Source organism: Microcebus murinus, chromosome X (genome assembly GCF_040939455.1).
Source record: "Microcebus murinus isolate Inina chromosome X, M.murinus_Inina_mat1.0, whole genome shotgun sequence".
NCBI classification, from domain to species: Eukaryota; Metazoa; Chordata; class Mammalia; order Primates; family Cheirogaleidae; genus Microcebus; species Microcebus murinus.
The window spans coordinates 31,265,809-31,286,853 of NC_134136.1; the positions used below are offsets into that span (position 1 = coordinate 31,265,809).

General features: G+C 41.7%; 1 protein-coding gene across 10 annotated transcripts; it reads left to right on the forward strand.

Moving 5' to 3' along the window:
* The first annotated feature begins 1,471 nt into the window (after positions 1–1,471).
* Positions 1,472–19,123, forward strand: GPRASP3 (G protein-coupled receptor associated sorting protein family member 3). Of its 10 annotated transcripts, none has more exons than XM_075999117.1 (7): positions 1,472–1,607; positions 1,738–1,808; positions 6,195–6,343; positions 14,385–14,496; positions 14,857–14,959; positions 15,301–15,379; positions 15,719–19,123. In XM_075999117.1, exon 7 carries the CDS (start codon positions 16,015–16,017, stop codon positions 17,656–17,658), a length of 1,644 nt encoding a protein of 547 aa, XP_075855232.1. In that variant the 5' UTR covers positions 1,472–1,607; positions 1,738–1,808; positions 6,195–6,343; positions 14,385–14,496; positions 14,857–14,959; positions 15,301–15,379; positions 15,719–16,014; the 3' UTR covers positions 17,659–19,123. The 10 variants fall into 10 exon arrangements, with proteins under 10 accessions (XP_075855232.1, XP_075855231.1, XP_075855230.1 ...); XM_075999116.1 differs by having other exon boundaries at positions 1,472–1,582; positions 6,192–6,343; XM_075999115.1 differs by having other exon boundaries at positions 1,472–1,582.
* Positions 19,124–21,045: the final 1,922 nt, after the last annotated feature.

Below are 21,045 nucleotides of genomic sequence, written 5' to 3' on the forward strand. Positions count from 1 at the left end.
TACAGTACCTTCAGTTATAGACTGGCATGCTGGAAAGGATATAGTCATAAAAATAAAAAAAACTATAAATATTACAAATTTTTAGAGAAGAAATCATTTAGAAAAGTTGTAAATGAATGAGATTTTAGAAAGACTAGCATTTTATATGAAATGTTTCAAGAAAAATTAAATTACGAAGTTTGCTAAATTTATATTAATCTGTTCATGCTACAAAAAATGGCAGCTTTTTCACATGATTGTTACATTCAAAAGACCATAACATTTCCTTTGGAGGTGACAACAAAGTTCCAGAGTTAGTAGTGATGTTTGCACAACATTGTGAATGTACCGCTGAATTATAGACTTTAAAACGGTTAAAATAATAAATTTTATGTTATGAGTATTTTGCCGCAGTAGTTTTTTTTAAAACCACACCATAACTTCAGGCAAGAGAATCGGAAAAGTCAGGTATAGAGCTGGTTGGGAGAGGGAATTCAGACATCTGGGAAATACCAAATGTTTTATTATTTTTAGACATGGTGAAATGTTACTTCTTTTTTGTCTGAGGATGCTGTAAATTTTCAAAAAAGTAAAATTAAGACTCATGTAAATTAAAAATGAACATGTGAAAGACTTTTTCACAATTAACGAACAACTGCAAAGATTAAGAAAACGGTTGAAGGAGATTTGTGTATACAATGTACACAATATAAAGATATAACCAAAATATATGTACATTAAATTGCATACACATAGGAAGTTAATAAATTAGAACAACATTGCATTAAATACAAAACTGGTTAATATCGTACAGAGCAACAACTTGAAATATTTAAGGTTTTCTGTTCCATTGGACAGAAGTCATTTCCAAATTTATTGAACAAATAATCTGCAAGTTAACATCAGTCACTACAGAATTGATAGTTCAATCAGTAGAAAGCCCAGCACTGTACTGAAATAATATCCAGTAACCTACGTTAACTTTACCCAAGTTTTGTATAATTTTTCTAACAGTGCAACATGTTTTTTCCCACCTGACGGTAGTATGCTAAGATTTATCAAAGTAGGGACAAATGGCAGTTTTGCCTCACTTCACAAACCACAAATGGTGGTGGAGATTGGAGTTTGAATGTTTGTTTTGGTTATGGACATTTTCAAAGGCAGCTCCTGTGTGTGTGTGTGTGTGTGTGTGTGTGTGTGTGTGTGTGTGTATGTTTTACTATATTGCCCGAGTCACATACAAAATATTAAAAATCACTTCATCTCCAAAATCCTCATAGAGTGTTCCTCGCCTGCCAAGTGTTCCTACCGAGCAAAGCCCAGGCCTAGGGCTGGAAGCTTTAGCTCCAAATCCAGCCTGCCTTCCAGCTGTCTGTCTTCACCAGAGTCAGGAGCTTCAGGGTCTCCTAGCAAGCAGTTCACCCCCAGAGGCAGAAGACCGCCATCCGTGGTGCAAGGCTGCCGCAGACAAGCTGACTGCGCGGTCACGTGAGGCCGGTGGCAAGTCATGTGACCAGGCTCTCACTTGGGCCCGCAGAGAGGTGTGTTTCCTTGCACGGAGAAAGGACGGGAAGGACAGACACCTGAGGATCCACAGACCCAGGTGGGAGGAGCAGAGGGATGTTAAGGTGGGTGGGTGTCTCTCCATGATGCACTAGCCTGAAAACTAATTTTTCAGGCGCCCACAGCATTTGTTAGTAGAGAAAACAATCCCTCAGCCAACCGCGAGCGTCTTAGCCGGGTCTGTCTTTTGTCCAGGAGCTCGAGAAGCCGGGGGTCATCCCGCGAGAGGCATTCGTGGAGAGAAGCGGCGGTTGCTATTGGAGAAGGTGGGTGCGAGGCCGGCATTTGGCCTCCGTGGGAGGTGGTGGCTGAGATGCGGGTGAAGGAAATGCCTCGGGCGCTTCTACTCCCTCCTGCCTTCTGTGTTCAGCCTGGGCGTGGGGCCCTGTGCCGCCAGCGCCTCCTGACTCTCTGTTTCTATGTGCGGATGGGAACGGTGGGCATCTGGGCGGAATAGGCTTCAGAGGAGCCCAGCGAGGGGAAACGGTCAAGTAACAAGTCGTGTTCACCCATGGCGCTGGATCAGGAAAGGCAGGGGTGGGGATGGGGACCGGGGGCCACACTGCCACTCTCTTCCTCTCACCAAGTCGGCACCACTCTGCTGTCTTCTTACTGTCAGTATCCAGGCAGTGGGAATGACTGAAACCAGCTGCAAACTGGAGGAGGGTCAGGGAGGGGAAGAGAGGGGGACACATCTGCTTTTTGCTCCAAGGCTCCAGCTGGCTGGGAATGCAGGGAGGATTGAACCTCAACCTGGTCTACACTAGGGAAGAGGGAGACAGTACGCATAGACCTGAGGGTAAGGAACCTAGGGTGCTTTGGGTCCTTCACGTAGGATTTCTTGTTGGGATACTCTAAGTTTCTCAACCCCCAAGAGGATTCCTGGATCTCAGCCCCTTGCAGCTCCCTCCCATTTAGAAACACAAGGTCAATTGGTGCTCCATGTGAGGCTCCTTCTCTCTGATATCCTGGGGTGCACAAGATGGTCATTCTGGGGGCTAGCTACAGAAATTGTTTCATAGTCTCAGAGGTTCCCGTCTGCATCCCCCTTGCTCTCTTTCTTGTGTTGTGTTCTCTGCCCATTTCTTAAAATGCGTTCATTTGGTCCTATACTAGGTAGCAGCACCTTGAGAAGTCCTTGTCCTCTTTAAACTGAATATTCTTCCCATGATGCATGCACTGAGTACCAAGTGAAAGAAAATTGTTCCTGTACTCACAACACTTCTGGCACAGAATGTGTGAGTTTTGCACATCAGGTAGTTCTCCAATTCTCTGAAGACACCAACTAGGTACCCTACAATTTAATTCAATTTTGACACTACCCAGAGTTTGTGCAGATCCCACAGGTTAAGGGATCAGTCCCACAAGCCTGCCCCCCACTTCAGATGAAAATCACAAGTAGTGGATCTCCAGGTTACCCACACTTCGGTCTGACTTGGCTACTAATTGAGAGTTCCCACAACCCCCTTCTCAGGTTTGATAATTTGCTATGAAGGCTTGCAGAGCTCGAGGAAATACTTAACTCACTGTTACTGCTTCATTATAAAGGATATAAATTAAAATCCAGATGAATAGGTACATAGGGCAAAGTCCAGAAGGGTCCCAAGTGCAGGAGCTGCAGTCCACATGGAGTTAGGGTGCATCACCTTCCCAGCACATGACTGTGATCACCAACCCAGAATCTCTGACATTTAGAATTTTTATGGAGATTGCATTATGTAGGCATGATTGATTAAATCATTGGTCATTGGTGACTGACTCAATCTCCAGCCCCTCACCTCTCCTTAGAGATCAGAGGGTGTGGCTTAAAGTTCCAAAAGTTCATGCCTTTGTCTTTCTGGTGACCATCCTTATCCTGACGCTATCTGGGGCCATTAGCCATCAGTTATTTCAATAACATACAAAAAGACACTCTTACCACTTCAAAGATTCCAACAGTTTTAGAAGCTCTTATGTCAGGAATTTGGGACTAAGACCAAATATGACAAAGGATGTTCCTATCATTACCTCTGTCACTCAGGAAATTACGAGGTTTTTAAGAGCTCTGTGCCAAGAACTTGGAAGAAAGAATTGTGGTTACCAGAGCCTAGGAAATGTATTGGGAAGGGGGGGCAGATAAAGAAGAGTTCATTGATGGGTACAAAAATACAATTGGATAGAAAGAATATGACATAATGTTCCGTAACACAATACTGCGACTATAGTTAACAATAATTTATTGTATATTTCAAAGTAACTAAAAGATTTGGAATGTTCCCAAAACAACAATATGACAAATGAGGTGATGAGTATCCCAGTTACCCAGATTTGATCATTACACACTGTATGCTTATATCAAAATATCATATGTACCCCATAAATATGCACAACTATTATGTATCCATAAAAATTTAAAAAATAAGTCATTTCAAGTTTCAATCAAAACAAAAAAGATCAAATGCTTATTTCTTCTTATATCACAATATCACACAAAGACAGTTTAGAAAATTGTCACTATGAGGCCGGGCACAGTGGCTCATGTCTGTAATCCTAGCACCCTAGGAGGCCGAGGTGGGAGGATCACTTTCAGGAGTTTGAGACCAGCCTGAGCAAGAGCAAGACCCTGTGTCTACTAAAAAATAGAAAAAAAATTACCTGAGTGTGGTGGTGTGTGCCTTCAGTCCCAGCTACTGGGGAGAATGAGGCAGGAGAATTGCCTGAGCCCAGGAGTTTGTGGTTGCAATGAGCTATGATGATGCCACTGCACTCTAGACCAGGCAACAGAGTGAGACTCTGTCTTGGGAAAAAAAAAAAGAAAAAGAAAAGTGTCGCTAGGAAGAAATGAATTTTCCTAATGCTACTCATATCCTTATTTTTATACCCAGTTTATAGAGTTGAAAGTATGTTGTAATACTACTTCAGGCCCTCCTATTTACACTTAAAAACTTGGATTGATCAGGGGGCATGTGGTTTAAAATTATAGGTAGAGATTGAGGCCTAGGACCACCTCCTCCTCCTATCCATGCCTCCTTTGCTATTATTCTCTTCCCTCTACTCTCCAGAATTCTGGTGATGTAAATATTGGGATTGATATTCAGTTTATGATTTCCTACTCAAACTCTATTATCTCTTGCCTCTGTCTGTGTGTTTGTCAGAGTTTGACAAAAGAGAATACTTCAAACATGGTGTGGTATAATAAAGAAAATATCTGATCTTTGTCGGTGATTCCTGACACAGAGCTTCAAAAAACCTTGGAATTTCCTGACAGGGTATCTTTGTTAATGAAGTGACTTGTGGTGGGTCCCTAGATAGCTTCACTATGGAAGCTGGTCACCAGAAGGACCAATCATGTGATTAGAGGGTTGGGATTTTGGGCCAGCCCAACCTCCAGGGAGGGTAGTAGGGCTGGGTATTGAGTTCCATCACAGGGCCAATGATGTAATCAATCGTGCCTATGTAATGAAATCCCAATGAAAACTCTGAACTTCCAGACTAAGTAGAGCTTCCTGGTTGGTAAACATACTGCTGTCTGGGGAGGGTGATGGGCTCTGACTCCACAGGAAGGAGACATGGAACTTCCGTGTCCACGACCCTTTCAGACCTTATCTTATGTATATCCTTTATAATAAAACTGTAATCATAAATGTAACACTTTCACTGAGTTCTGTGAGCTATTCTAGCAAATTATGAAACCGGATGATGTTATGGGAACCCCTGAATTTAACTGGTCAGTCAGAAGTATGGGTGCTCCCCCTGAGAATTGTGGCTGGCATCTGACCTAAAGCGGGGGCACTATTGTTGGTGACTGTGTCCTTAAACCTGTGGAGTCTGATCCTAACTCCAAGTAGTTGGTGTCAAAGAATTAATGTCAGAATAATGGTGTCATTGTCCCTAGTTTTAGCAGCCACCTGCAGATTAATATATGTAAAGCCTATCTCTGATCCTGTGTATCCTTATTAATACATTGACAAGTTAAAGCAGGCGTCCTCAAACTACGGTCCGCGGGCCACATGCAGGTGGTTTTGCCCATTTGTTTTTTTACTTCAAAATAAGAGATGTGCAGTGTGCAGAGGAATTTGTTCATAGTTTTTTTTAAACTGTAGTCCGGCCCTCCAGCGGTCTGAGGGACAGTGAACTGGCCCCCTGTTTAACAAGTTTGAGGACCCCTGAGTTAAAGTCATGGAGGCAGAGCCCACCAGTGTATTTATTATGGGTGAAAAAAGCAGTATATGTTTTTGTGACATGTACCTATAATTTAGATGACTTTTAAAGATATATATATATATGTATATATATACATATATATATAGTTTGTTTTATCAGAGCTTTGAATTCCAGTTGTGGGTGCTGCATTTATGTTTGGGGAACTTCAAACTGTTGCCTGCTCAGATACTTTTAAGTCCCACATACACTCCAAAGCAGATACTTAACCAGTTCATGCCTGTGGAATTTTTTTTTTTTTTTTTTTTGAGACAGAGTCTCACTTTGTTGCCCAGGCTAGAGTGAGTGCCGTGGTGTCAGCCTAGCTCACAGCAACCTCAAACTCCTGGGCTCAAGCAATGCTCCTGCCTCAGCCTCCCAAGTAGCTGGGACTACAGGCATGTGCCACCATGCCCAGCTAATTTTTTCTATATATATTAGTTGGCCAATTAATTTCTTTGTATTTATAGTAGAGACGGGGTCTCGCTGTTGCTCAGGCTGGTTTCGAACTCCTGACCTCAAGCAATCCACCCACCTCGGCCTCCCAGAGTGCTAGGATTACAGGCGTGAGCCACCGTACCTGGCCATCTGTGGAATTTTTTAATCTCTGCCAAAGAGCAGGGTAAGTGTGTGTGTGTGTGTGTGTGTGTGTGTGTGTGTGCGCGTGCGTGCACGCACGTGCACATGTATGTGTGTCCAAGCAAGAATATGACTGCCTCCGTTCTGACCACTTAAGCAAGATTTGTAGGAGGCAGGATCCTACCTCAGTGTTTTCCTGGAGTGTAAAGTAAAATCCTCATCACTCACACAGCCCTCTTCTTTCTTTCCCCTTGCTAAGTAAATGTTATGGGCTATTTCACATAATAAATATATTGAGGCCACTTTAGATATCACCTGACCTAAAATGTTGCTGCCTGGGGATAAAATTCTGTCTGATCTGGACTTTTAGCAGCCACTGATCCTTAACCCTGTCCACAATTTCAAAAGAGCAACCTTTAATGGGATCTCATCTGGAAAATATCACCAGATTCCTGATCAAGGCTTTCAAGACTCTGCACCCTTTCATACGATTCTACCTTTCTCTCTCTATCTGTTAACATGTTCTTTCAAGTCAAGGCCAAGACTAGAGTGAGATATAAAGTTTAAGGAGGCAATCACTCTCAGGTGCCTCACCCTAGTCCAGGCCCTGCTCCCCTTTGCCTGTACTCAAGCGCCACTGGACTATCTGCTATTTCCCAACTATACTGTGTGCTTTACCACTTCTGTGCCTTTCCCCCAAATCTTTCCCCTCAATCTGCAATGTTATTACAACCTTTTTTGTGCTTATCCTTTGAGGCTCAGCTCAAATGCCAAGGCCTGTTTGAAGACTTTCTGTTACCCTCATCCTTATCCCTTGCTCCTTGGTAGAAAGTAAGCCCTTCATCCTGTATACTTACACATTATTTTATTTGCCCTTATTTTAGCACTTGTTTCTTTATGCCATGTACTGGAATCTTTTTCTCTGAATAACACAGAACTAGTGTGGAGAGACAGGTAGCATAGAGGAAGAAGCTTGGACTCTGGAAGTGTGATTCAAACCCCAGTGTGTCTGACTGCCAAGCCTGAGCGTTTCACTACTTAAAATAGTAATTGGTATTAACATTAAGATGTATTGGGTGCTATGTGCCAGGTATTCTATTATTAACTCTAAGTGTATTTACTTATTTAATCCTCAAAACAAACATATGGGGTAGGTGCTATTGTTGTCTCCATTCTACATATGAGGAAGCTGAGGCACAGATTGGTCAAGTAGCTTGGCCAAGCTCACTGAGTTGGTTAACAGAGAAGCTGAGATTCAAGCCTTTGTAGTTTGAATCTGGAGCTGGTGTGCATTATCTCTATGCTACATCTATTCTATATCCCTCTAGTGATAGTTATCACTAAAAGTTTTCAAAATCATTGTCACTGTCTTCATCATCAGATTTTCTATTCCTTACAGATTGCAGCAAGGTACTGTATTCATCATAAAGAAACTTAAACCTGAGTATTGTTAGATCCCCTGTCCCTTATCGCTTCTCCCTGTATATCAGCCTATTCCACCCTTTCCTTCCTTCCCAACCTAATGGTCCATCACTGTACATCATTTTTACTACTCCCCTACCTCATCCTCTGTTGGTGCCTGGCTCCACTGCCCTGGCAAAACCCAAACTCTCAATAAATTCCAAGCGTCCACTTCTTTCTACCTGTGTTGCTTAGTGTACCTGGGAAAAGTTAACCAAATCTTTCTAACTGCTGACACTGTGAATTTTCTTTTTCAATCTCAGTACAGTCCTCTGAATTGAAAACAGATAACTTATGATATCTTTATATTTTGAATCTTTCACAAGGGTGCATTTTCACATGATTCTCTTAATTGAAACAAGGCTTATCTATTATCTCAAGTATTTAATGTATATCTGGACCCCCTAGATAAGTAACAGTTTGGGTTTTGCATGAAGCTTTAGAATGTACTTTCAGAGCTCAGAAACTAGTAAGTCTAGTCTATGCAATCAGCTAGCAATCATTAGGCAACTAATGTAAACTGTAGATTCTAGTAGTATCATGCACTGCCTCTTGGTGGTGGTGGTGGTGGTGACAGAGATGACTTTATTCTCCTTGGGTTAAGTCACAGTTGCTCAGATATTGTTACCAGGAATTTTAGTTCAGTTGATCTGGATTCTAATTTGCACTTCAGGCTAAGAATTTTAGGGCTGAGATGTCAGGTTCAGGGAGCCCCATAAATTTCCTGTACCTAGAAAAGAGCTAATATTTATGGAGTAGCTGGGTTTTCAAGGACAACTATATACCTAGATATGACATTCAGCTGAAAAGAAGACAAAAGTAATGTTCATTAGTCTTTAGCTCTACCCTGTTAAAACCCATACCCAGACTTTCAGTTTCAGCTCTGACATGTAAAGAATTTGGAAGTCATTGCTCCTATACTTACATCCAGAAAAAACCTGAACAAACTGAGAAGCAATGACTTTTATTAGACTCATCAAGAAAACTGAGATCATAGGGCAAATAACCACCCCAAATTCTGGAGGAAAAAATGATCAAATACAGAGAGTCATGGCCTTTCTCTCTTTATACAGAGCAGAAACTTCTGGGGACTTACACAGGTAAAAACACGTAAATGGTAATTTTCTTGAATTGCTGGAGACTGAGTGTGGAATAGTATAAAAGTGAGAAACCCCTGGGGACCTGCTGTGGTATGGGGGAGGTCCCCATACTTTCTTGGGCTTTACCTCCAGGAACCCCACCATAGTAACCCCAGTGAAGATCCCAGAAAGATCCCCTTATGCCTCTGGCTTTGGGAAGGGAACTGTGCTCTTGTGAAATACATCCAGAGTCTTCTTCATAACAAAGGACTACACTCTTCAGTGGAAAAGACTTTACTAGAGCCTTATGGCAACTACAGCTGAGGGAAAGGCATTCCTCCTACCCCAGCCCCCTATAAGCTTCTATATAAGGGATAGGAAGGAGCTAAAAGCACTTGTGAAGGTCACAGGAACACAGACCCACAAAAGACTGGAATTTAATCATAAGATTATAGAGCACTTCCTGTCCTCCACACTTTACCACCACACAAACAAGGCTCCAGCAGACAAGGCTCCAGTATAACAGTAGACAACAGCTAAAAGAGGTGCAATATGTAAACTCTCTCTCAGAAAAGTACTTAGGGAAGCTCAAAGTTAAGAAAGGAACAAAAACAAGGACACTAGAGGGATTTGAAGTCTGTGACAGCTATGCAAATGCTATGCACAGTTCAACTCCTAAACAGCTTAAGATAAAACTTTTCACTAAAGGCCTATTTACCTCAGTTCCTATTACCCAATATATCATATCCAGCTTTCAACACAAAATTACAAGGCATGCTAAAAGGCAGAAAAAAGTACAGTCTGAAGAGAGAAAGCAAACATCAGAACCAGATGACTCAAATAGAATGCAGATGTTGGATTATCAGACAAGGAATTTAAAATAACTATAATTAATATGTTAACAGCTCTAATAGGTAAAGTAGACAACATGCAAGAACAGATGGGTATAAGCAGAAATATAGAATCAAAAAGAAATGCCAGAAGTCAGAATCACCGTAACAGAAATAAAGAATATCATTGATGGGCTCATCAATATACTAGACACAGTTGAGGAAAGAATCAGTGAGCTTGAAGATAAATCAATAGAAACTTCCAAACTGAAATGCAAAAAGAAAAAAACATAATGGAACATTGAAGAACTGTGAGATGATTTCAAAAGATAAAACATATGCATAGTTGGAATACCAGAAGGGAAAGAGTAAATTGAAGGTGAAGAAATATTTGAAGTGAAAAATCACTGAGAATTTTCCAAAATTAATGACAGACATCAAACCACTGATCCAGGTATTTCAGAAAATAACAATCAGGATAATTAGGAAAAAAAGTATGCACCTAGGCATATCATATTCAAACTGCAAAAAGACAAAGAAAATATTAAAAGGAACAAAAAAAAATAAAATAAAAAATGCTTACCTGAAGAGGAACAAGGATAAGAATTACAGTGCAGAAACCATGCAAGCAAGACTGAAACATTTAAAGTATTGAAAGAAGAAAAATCACCAACCTATACTTTTACAATCAGTAAAATTATCCTTCAAATGTGAAAGAGAAATACTTTTTCAGATAAACAAGAACTGAGGATATTCATCAGCAGCAGACTGGTCCTGCAAGAAGTGTTAAAAAGTTCTTCAGGGAAAAGGAACAATGAAATAGGTCAAAAACTTACATCTACATAAAGAAAGGAAGAGTGTCAGAGAAGGAATAAATAAAGACATGCTTTCTAGTGCTCTCATCATTTTTGTCCATCTTAGTGTGTTAATAATCATTTTTATATGTGATGTCCAGGTATAGTTTGACCAAACCAGGAAGAGTAAATTTTCATTCTCTTGGTCTAAAACTATTATACTATTTCTATTAATGCAGTCACCAAAAGCATGTAATGATCTCACCTATAAAATATGTTGTATTTTTAAGTATATAATTCTGTTTTCTGATCTTATAAGTGAATTATGCTTCCTAGTTTTGTAGAATATGAACAATATATACTATCAGAATTCTTATTAGAATTCTTTAGGGAAAAAAGCATCAAACCAAAGTGTTAAAAAATATGCTAATCATATATAAATATATTTTCATTATAAAACAGTCAAACAATACAGAATATATACAGAAAAGAAGGAGTGAATCCTTCTTTTTTTATTTTTATTTTTTTATTTCGGCATATTATGGGGGTACAGATTTTAAGGTTTCAATAAATGCCCTTCCCCCCCTCCCCCCCACAAGTCTGATTTTCCAGCAGGAGTGGATCCTTCTTTACAACACACACTCCATGCTCTTCCCCCTCATAGCTAATCACTTAATAGTTTGTATAGACATATTCCATGTTTGCAAAGCACATGTTCCATAAAAGGAAAATGTATTATTCTACAACTTACATTTTCACTTAACTTTGTATTTGGAGTTATTTCCATTATGGTATATATACAGCTACTTCACTTTTGATATATCATACTAGGTAGAATAGTACTTTATAAAATAAATGTACCATTCTTTGTTTAATCCTTTCCCTGTTGATGGCCAGATTATTTACAATTAATTGCTACTATAAGAAATGCTGCATTTAATGGATTATCTTGTACATATATGCTTAAAGCATTATACTGGAGATAGAAAATTCTCACATCAGAATCTGTAGGCCGATGCCTTTTTTAATTAAGACACTATATTAAAGTTTTAATATTAAGCTTAAATAGAAGGGCAAAATCAACAAGAACAAACAAATGTTAAGAATTATATCCTAAAATGAGTCATTAAAAGTAGGGTGACAAGCAATTGAAACTCCTGTTTCAGTATGACTAGTATCTTCTAAGTCACATATGTTTATGTATCAGATTGAGGGACCTCCAAAGGAATACCAATGACCAGGAAAAATGATTATTTTTTTTTAGCCTCTTTATGCTCTGTATTTTAAAATGGAGGTATTGCTACTATTTCTAATATGTGTGTGCTTCAGGACTTGGTTCACAATCTCTGTCCTTCCTTGTTGCTTTCTTTCCTTCATTGAAAAACCAGATAGAGAGCAGCTCCTTTGTGGCAGACTGTGAGCTAAGCCCTGGGGTTACAGGCTGCAAAGATAAAAACATACATACAGATTAGTACTGGTCTGCAACCAACAGAGTGTACCTTGTAATTTTAATGACTCAGTGGCCTCAGTTCCTTCAACTACTGACTGACCACATTGTCTACATGTGCTGAGGATACAGCTGTGAACAAGATAAAAAATGTAGCCCTTCCTTCATGGGACTTACATTCTAACTCAAACTCCCCATTGCTTGGAAGAGAGTAAAAAATTTTATAGATTCAGGGGGAAAGAGCACGTGCATTCATTAGGCAGCGTGCAGGGCTGAGAGAAAAGAGTTGAGATCTGAGATCTGCCTTGAAAGAGTACATGGGTAGTGACCCCCTTTCCTGAAAGAGTGGAAGAAGAGCCAGGACTGGCGCTACCTGGTGCCTGACAGTTGACTGTCAGAAAGCAGAGAGGGAGGACTGTGTGACCCCAGGTAGATCCTGACAACGAAAGGCCCTTTTTAGTGGGCAGCTGGGGACAGCGCAATGCCAAAGTGAGTTACCATTTGGAATGAGAAAAAGCAGTGTGGCAGAATGAATGACTCTTGGCACAGACCAATACTTGATTCCCTAGGGTTAGAGGTCTAGGTCAGCCTTTTTGTAGAAAAGGGGCACTGGTGAGGCCTTTATGGGAGACCCCTCCCAGTTCTCTTAAAAGCAGGTGTACTTTCCTCCCTACGTGGCCCCACCAACCAGTGAAAGAAAGCATGGGAAGGCCACCATAGAGACCCAGGGCAGTCTGGCCTAAGACCGCCTCCCCCTCTCCCACTAGTGTCCAGGAGAGAGGGTGAGCTGGCCAGCGAGGGGAAGCAAGCACACTAAGGGTCTACTTAGTATCCATCCGCTGCTCCTCATGCGCTGCTGTTCCCGACCTCCCGTGTCCCCCTACGCCCGTGTCCTGCTACGCCCCCCGCCTCCCGCCGGTCCCTTTTATTGTAGCAGCGCCAGAAATGTGGCGGTGGTCGCCACATTAGGGTCCGCGGGGTCCTACTGAGGCAGCCTAGTGCCAGCCCGCCCCTCAGGCCCCGGGCTGATGGTGGCCCCGCCCACCTCTGGGTCGGAACTACGGTGGGCCCGGGAGGGGGCGTCGAGCCCATTCGCGCAGTATCCCTCCGCCCCCCTTCCCGACACCCTCGAGGCGACTGGCTCTTGCCGCATCCTGCGTAGCCCCTGCCCAGTTTGCTGCAGAGGCGCGGGGGGCGGGCCGCCTTTTCGCAATTCTGATCGCACCACAGAAGGCGGTGGGAATCCGGGTGAGGGAGCAGCCAGAGCAGAGCAGAGCCAAGCGGAGGAGAGGAGGGGGAGGCCGACGGCCTGGGCCCTGAGCCTGTGAAGGCAAGTGGGGGTGTGGTGGGGGGCGTGGGTGGTCCCCTCCCGCGTCGACCCGCTGGCAGCCTGTCCCCCAGACCCTGGCAGCCCGGCGAGGAGGACGCGACGCGATCGGATCCCGTCCCTGAGAAAGGTGCGCAGTGCCCGGGGACCCCTGGCAAAGAGGAGGCGGCGACCTGCGTGGGTCGGGCCTGGCCGAGGGCAGAAGGGGTGGCCAGAGAGGCACCACAGGTTGTCTGGAGGGGAACCGCGCTGACTGCGTCCCAGACAGCTTTGCAGGCGCCGGCGTCCCACCCTCAACGGTGTCTGCCTAATGAGGTGAAGGCCTCTGTGGGAGAAATGGCGGAGCGGGAGCGTGAGTGGGAGTGGGGGAGCCTGGGGAGGCCGTCTGGGGCAGGGGCTGGTGTCGGAGCCCTGTGACCCTGTGGGTCGAGTTTGCTACTCTGGGCTCTGATTCCAGAAAGGCGCCCGTTGGGCCTAGTGTCCTGATGTCAAAAGTCTACTGTGTGCACAGTTGTTTTGGTTTTCTGCAGAAGTAGAACTGTGAGGGGGTAGATTATGAAGACACCAAAATGAAATAGTCATCTGTCTTTTAATACAACTCTGTTTTATTGCCTTCCATGTTTAAATCCCCACGTTGTCAAATGTGCAAGCAAATAGGCAGGATGAGGAGTTGGTCGAATTTCACAGCATGCTTGGGGACATGTAAATAAACAGTATAGTATTAATCCACTTTTCTTCATTCAGAATTTGTTTTCTCAACATGACAATCCACTTTAAATAATATGTTGATATGTGGGAATGGGGGTTCAGAATAGAGGAAATCTTTCTGAAGGGTCAGTTTAGAGCTTTGGAAGTTAATCTGCCATTTCAGTTTCTGGTTCTAGAAATCCATCTCCAACTGCAGTCACCCATCACGGCCCCTGTCATTTTGGTACAGAAACAGTCCCCACAGAAGAATTCAGGACGTTTCTGATGGTCAATATCTGAGTAGCTACGAAAGGTGGGAGACTCCATTTACTTAGTTCCTTATTCTCAAAAAGGAGGTGCTAGAACTCGAATTCTAGGAATCTGTTAACCTGATACTTTTCTGACCTTGTCAACATAGTTTCTTGTTGTTTCACTGAGTGCCTTTCCTTCTTTCTATAGAATGTGACTCTTCTTCAGCTAGAGGACTCTTCTTTGGTGGGAAGGATAGAATATCCTGAGGACCTCTGCTGTATGGGCAGGCTGGCATAGGTGATGAACCAGGTAGATCCAGGTATGCATGGGGAGGGAAGGGATCGTATTGAAGTAATAGTCTCCAGTATTCTCCCTGCCTGCTTTCTAAATACAGTTGCCTATGTTCTACTACCTATTCCTGTACCTCATGTTTTTATTCAGAGAAAGAGATGTGGCCTCTGCTGGGGAAATGGCTGACTTCATAGTTGGAAGGAAGTGTAATCAGATAGGCTACAGATGTTGGGAGGATGGCTGGGGAATCATTGAGGAGGAGCAGACAGCTGGAAAACATATAACATGGCTTTGAATATACAAAAACATACATTATAATCCTTGTCCTGCATGTTAGATCATCTTAGTCTCTTCTGTTTTCTTATTTCTGCCTTTTTTCTATTCATAGATTTGTTCCTTTCTAGATTCCTGTCGAGATCTGTAGGTAGCTGTTCACTTGGAAGTTAATTAAGAATAAGAAGGAGAACGAAAATTATTCATTTGGATCCAAGGTGGGTGTGAGCCTGTGCACCCTGTTGATTGGGGGTAGGGGATGGCTGTTGGCATGATCATATCTTCAAGCTATTGTCTTCCAGCTTTCCAGACACCTCTGCCTTAACATATGTGTACAGGTAATGGGGGTGGGATGAGCCAGGATTGTGCCTATAGGATAATTGGTAGATATTGAGGCAGGAAGTGGGGAAGGAAGCCATGAAGAGGACCAAAGGGGCCAAAAGTGTTACATAACCAAAGCTCTAGATTTGGAAAAGCAGGTATTGGGTTTAGAGTTTAGAGTACAGGTCTGTCTACCAAATACTCAAAATTCCAATCTTGCCTGTATTTTTGTTCATAGGTCTGCCTGTGAGTCAGCTATAGGGCTTATCGACACTGGAAGCAAGAAAGGAGGAAAAAATTGTGCCGGATCAGTGCAGGTTGGTGTAAGACCTCTCTGGATAGATCTATATGGTCTAGTGGTATATATCAGCATGTTGGTCAGAAGGGACTGAACACTCCTTAGCTTCTCTTACTCTCAGCAAGCTTACCTACCATAGTCGTTCCTGTTTGATGGAGAGAAAAGAATGGTAGTGTCTGGGTAGAACATTGTTGAGCAGTAGTGGGAGTGTGCAAGGGACAAAATCAGGTAGCAGCATTTTCTAATTCACTTCTACCACAATCCATTTCTCCTCTCTTAAGTCTTTCTGTGTGGCTATCTGCATAGACAAGCACAGTTAGAGATGACTCAAAGCCCCCATTTCTTTCCTTTACCTCAGGTCCATTTCCAGGGTTGGCTGTGGTAGCTTTGGATTGACAGAAGACCATCACCTTCAACAGCACTTGGGAACCATCATCCTCCCCAGCGTGAGCCTGCCTCTGCCCTCTGTCCATATCATTCACAGAGACAGTGTGTTTGGAAAGGGGACTGTATAACTACTGTACTGACAATTGACTCTAACTCTTGCTACCAAATTTATCCCTGACCCAGTGGAAGAAGATTAAGATATCAACCTGGGGCATATTTGACAACCAAGGCCAAGACTGGACAGGGCCATATAACTGGGCTTCAACCATGACCGGGGCTAAGAATAAGACTAAAGCCAAGACCAAAACTGAAAAAAAGGCTGGTGTACAGGCTAAAGCTGGAACAGAGAAGGAGGCTACGCCTGTAGTCAGGCCTGTAGCCAAGACCCGGGTCAAAGCAAAATCTAAGGCAGGGTCTAAGACAGAGGCAGTGACAGAGATGAAGGCAGTGCCTAAGAACAAGGTCGCTGCTGAGGTAAAGGGAGGAGCCCTGTCAGAGCCTAAGACTGTGGTCAAAGCCATGGCAGATGTCAGTCTCAAGGCTGAGAATGAGGCTACCAGCTCCACATGTAAAACTGAGGTTTGTATTGATGCCTGGTTCTGGACTGGGGAAGAGGCCAGTATCAATTCCTGGTTCTGGAAGGGAGAAGAGGCTGCTAATCGTTCCAGTGCTAAGAGTGAAAATAAAGGCAATTCTGTTGCCCAGGTCTGTGCAGGAGAGTTGGAACCTGTACCTGGGCCCAGCTATAAGTCTAGGTCAGGGGCTGAGGAGGAGGAGGAAGAAAACGTTATTGGGAACTGGTTTTGGGAAGGAGATGATACCAGTTTTGACCTTAATCCTCAACCTGTCTACAGGATAGTTAGGCCTCAGCCTGTGGATGAAATTAATGAAAAAAATAGGCCCAAGGACTGGTCTGAGGTAACTATCTGGCCCAATGCCCCTGCTGTAATTCCAGCAGTATTAGGATATAGATCCCAGGTCCCATCTGAGACAAAGCCTCCTTCATATATTGTTCTGGCCTCAGCTGAGGAAAATGCTCATTCTTTGCCTGAACCTACAGCTTGCTCTTCCAGGAGCACTAACTTATCCGCACAGCCTACCCCTGAGTGCCCATTTGGTTCTGACCCTTGCATCCAGACCATAGATGAGATTAGACGCCAAATCAAGATCAGGGAGGCAAATGGGATTAAGCCATTTGCTTGTCCTTGCAAAATGGAATGCTACATGGATTCTCAGCAATTTGAAAAACTTGTTGGCATACTTGAGTCAACTACTGATCCTCTCATTCATAAAGTAGCACAGATTGCAATGGGTATCCATAAGGTTCATCCATTTGCCCAAGAATTTATTAATGAAGTTGGTGTAGTGACACTTATTGAAAGCTTGCTCAGTTTTCCTTCCCCTGACGTGAGAAAAAAGACTGTAATTACTCTGAATCCTCCTTCTGAGGATGAAAGACAGCGCAAGCTTGAATTACATGTTAAGCATATGTGTAAGGAAACCATGTCTTTTCCCTTGAACTCACCTGGACAGCAGTCTGGATTAAAGATACTAGGGCAACTGACTACTGATTCTGTCCATCACCACATTGTTGCCAATCACTTTTCAGAGCTTTTCAATTTGCTTTCCATTGGAAATCGTAAAACCAGAAATCTTGTTTTGAAATTACTTGTGAATTTGTCTGAAAATCCAACTGCAGCCAGAGATATGATCAATATGGAGGGATTGACAGCATTAAAACTCATCTTTAACCAGCAAGAAGCGAAAGCCAATCTTGTTAGTGCTGTGGCCATATTTATTAACATAAAGGAGCATATCAGAAGGGGCTCAATTGTAGTTGTCGATCACTTGAGTTATAATACACTCATGGCCATTTTCCGAGAAGTTAAAGGGATTATCGAAGCAATGTAAAATGATCCAGAGATAAAAGAGAACATTTTGAACCATCTCCAGACTTGTAGCAAGCTGTACATTCCCAAAGAGCCTTGTGTTATGTTTTGGCTATAACAGTGTACACATCATACATTATATCTTTAACATGATATTACCTGAGACAAACAAGGTTTGAACTAGACCATTTTTGGGGTATCAAATAAATATTGCATCTTGAGCTGAAAACAGTTGATTTTTATCTTGTCTAGGTAGGCAAATTGTTAACATTCTACTTGAGAAAATCGTGAACCATTTATCATAAGTAAGCAAATTTGTTCACTAGTATCTGCTTAGATCCATTTGTGGCTACAAATGACAAAAAAGAAAATATCTTTGAATTAAGGCATATATACACAAAGGTAACTATCAGTACCTAGAGTATATATGTGTGTGTGTGAGTGATACATACTCATTGCCAAATGTGCCCTCTCAGTACATAAAGGAGGCAGGGGTTGCTGTAGGCTGTTTAAGAGGAATTACTATTTTTCCCCTATTCCAGCCATATCAGACACTCATTCTACAAAACAGAAATGACCCAGAATCTCAGACAAAATGTACTGTTTGTTCCTTTTTTATTTAGCTTCTATGTTTATAATTCTTAAATTGTTAGGCTATTTCATTTGCACCAAAGTCATTTCACAGAGGAGAAGGGAGGAAACATTTTGTGAGTGCCTGTTCTGTTTCAAGACACTTTGTTGGCACTATATTTTACAAGTTTTTTTTTTCTTCTTCTCACAGCAGGCAGTTGACATAGCTATTTTATCTGACACCAGAGCCAGTCTCACCACACTCCCTCACTTTTTTAGTTGGTGGCCTTCAAAGCTCAAAGCTCATAGACTGGTTTTAATGGTTTAAGTTTGTGGTGGATGATGTCCCTGCCTAGTGTTGCGTTTATTACCTTCCTCAAAATGCATGTGTCTATTAAGCATTTGAGTATACCTAGCTGGAGGTCAGGAGAAAAGTCTGAAAGAATATATGAATTTTATCTGGCAGTGTCTGGGACATAGTAGGTGCCCAAAACGTTGTTCAATGAATAAGATGTAGATTTGGAGTCATCAGCAAGTGAAATTTGTTATATATCTGTCCTATCCATTTGTACTTTTTTTCAAAGAGCAAGAATCATTCTGTACATTGTTTCATACCCTGCATTTAGAAAGGTAATTGCTTTATTCCTCCTCGTAAAAGCATACCTTAATATTTTTTAACATGTATGATTTATTCTCCTGTGTGTCATAGGAAAAGCCAAAGGGCTTTATCTTTTATTAGTAGGCAAGCCTGGACATTTCTGCAGTTGTACCAGCTAAAACTGTGTGAAATAAACTTAACTAGAGAAATTTAGACCCAGAACTCCAGTTTCAACAACACAAAACAGGAAAGCTAAGAGAGAGGCTGCTGTCTCAACCTACAAGATAGTAGTTTCTGAAAGTCTGTATGGTCCAGAAATCATCCCCAGGACCTTTGGGCTATGTCTGAGTTCTCTAAGACTCATGGTAGGAATTATAGCCCCTGGTTTGAGCTGAAGAGAAAGTCTCTTATGTGTGAAAATATGGCATTATATGCTTTGATATTTTCAGAAAGTTAAGAAACTAAACAAGATCATTCTGTAAATATGTTTGTAACTTGCTCCCCCCTCCACTAACTTTATTGTGAACATCTTTCGATGTTAATAAATATGCCTCTGTAATGTATTTTTGAATCACTTAAATGTTTTTTCCTGTGTTAACAGTTGGTGTATTGTGTTGTAATCTTTCATTGTATATTCTCTTAATATACAATATGCACAAATTATTTTGCAAAAATAGAAGTATAGTACTCTGATGCCGTTTCCTCTTAATTATCTTTCCAATTTAGTATTATATAGATCTACCAAATGCTTTTCATTTAACAGCTTTATTGAGATATAATTGACAAGTATTAAACTGCATATTGTAAGTGTACAGTATAAGCTTTGACATGTATGTACACACAAAACTATAACCACAATCAAAATAGTGAACATGTCCATCACCCCAGAAGCTTCTTAATGCACCTTTGTAATCCCTCCCTCCTATCTCTCCCTGTGCCCACATCTCAGGCAACCACTGATCTGCCTTCTGACAACATAGAATTGTGTTCATTTTCTATAATTGTATATAAATTGAATCATTCAGCATGTATTCTTTTGGGGGGGAGGGATCTGGTTTATCTCATTCAACATAATTATTTGAGATTCATCCATGTCGTGTGTCTCAATAGTTCATTGCTTTTTATTGCCAAGTAGTATTCTACTATATGGCTTTACCACAGTTTATCCATTCACCTGTTGATGGCCATTTGAGTTGTTCACATTTTGGCTATTACAGTTAAAACAGCTGTGAGTATCTGTGTACAATTGTTTCTATGGATATGTTTCTGTTTCTCTTGAATAAATACATAGGAGTGGAATTGCTGAATTATAGGTATATGTTTAATTTTTTACATTTTCCAAAGTGGTTGTATACTATTGCTATAGCAGTGTATGAGAGTTCTGATTCCTCCACATCTTTGCTAACACTTGGTATGATTGATCTTTTTAATTTTATCCATATCTCATTGTAGTCCTAATTTGCATTTTCCTAATGACTAATGATAGTGAATATCTTTTTGTGTGTATTTGACATCCATATATCTTTAGTGAAGTATGTGTGATCTTTTGCCCATTTTTTAAAAATTGGGTTGTTGATTTTTGTTGACTTTTTAAGTTTTTTGTATATAGTGGATATAAGTCCATTATCAGACATATAATTTGTAAATATTTTCCCCAAGTCTGTGGGTTGTTTTTAATCTCTTAAAAATGTCTTTTGAGTATGCTTACATACTTACATAATGGGTGTGGTATGCACCAACTGGGGGTTGGACACGCTTGAAGTGCTGGCACAGAGGGGAGGAGGGGTGGCAGGGGCAATATATGTAACCCCAACAATATTTGTACCCCCATAATATAATGAAATAAAAGGAGGAAAAAAATGTTTTTGAAGAGCAAAAGTTTTTTTTTTATTATTTCAGCATAATATAGGGGTACAAATGTTAAGGTTACATACATTGCTCTTGCCTTCCCTCCCCCCTCGAGTCAGAGCTTCAAGTGTGTCCATCCCCCTGACAATGCACTTATAATGTGTATGTGTATGTATATATATATATAACCATTCCCTCCCCCCCACCTGCCCGACCCCCAATAATTTTTTTTTTTAACATTTTGGTTAGATTTTATAACTTTGCCTTTACCTAGCAAGGGTTAAAGGTATGCCCTTCCCCTCCACACTGTTCACCACATCCCTCAGATGTGGGTCTATCCCCCCACCCCCCAAATCTCTGGTGGACACCACCACCCTTTGAGCACCATATTGA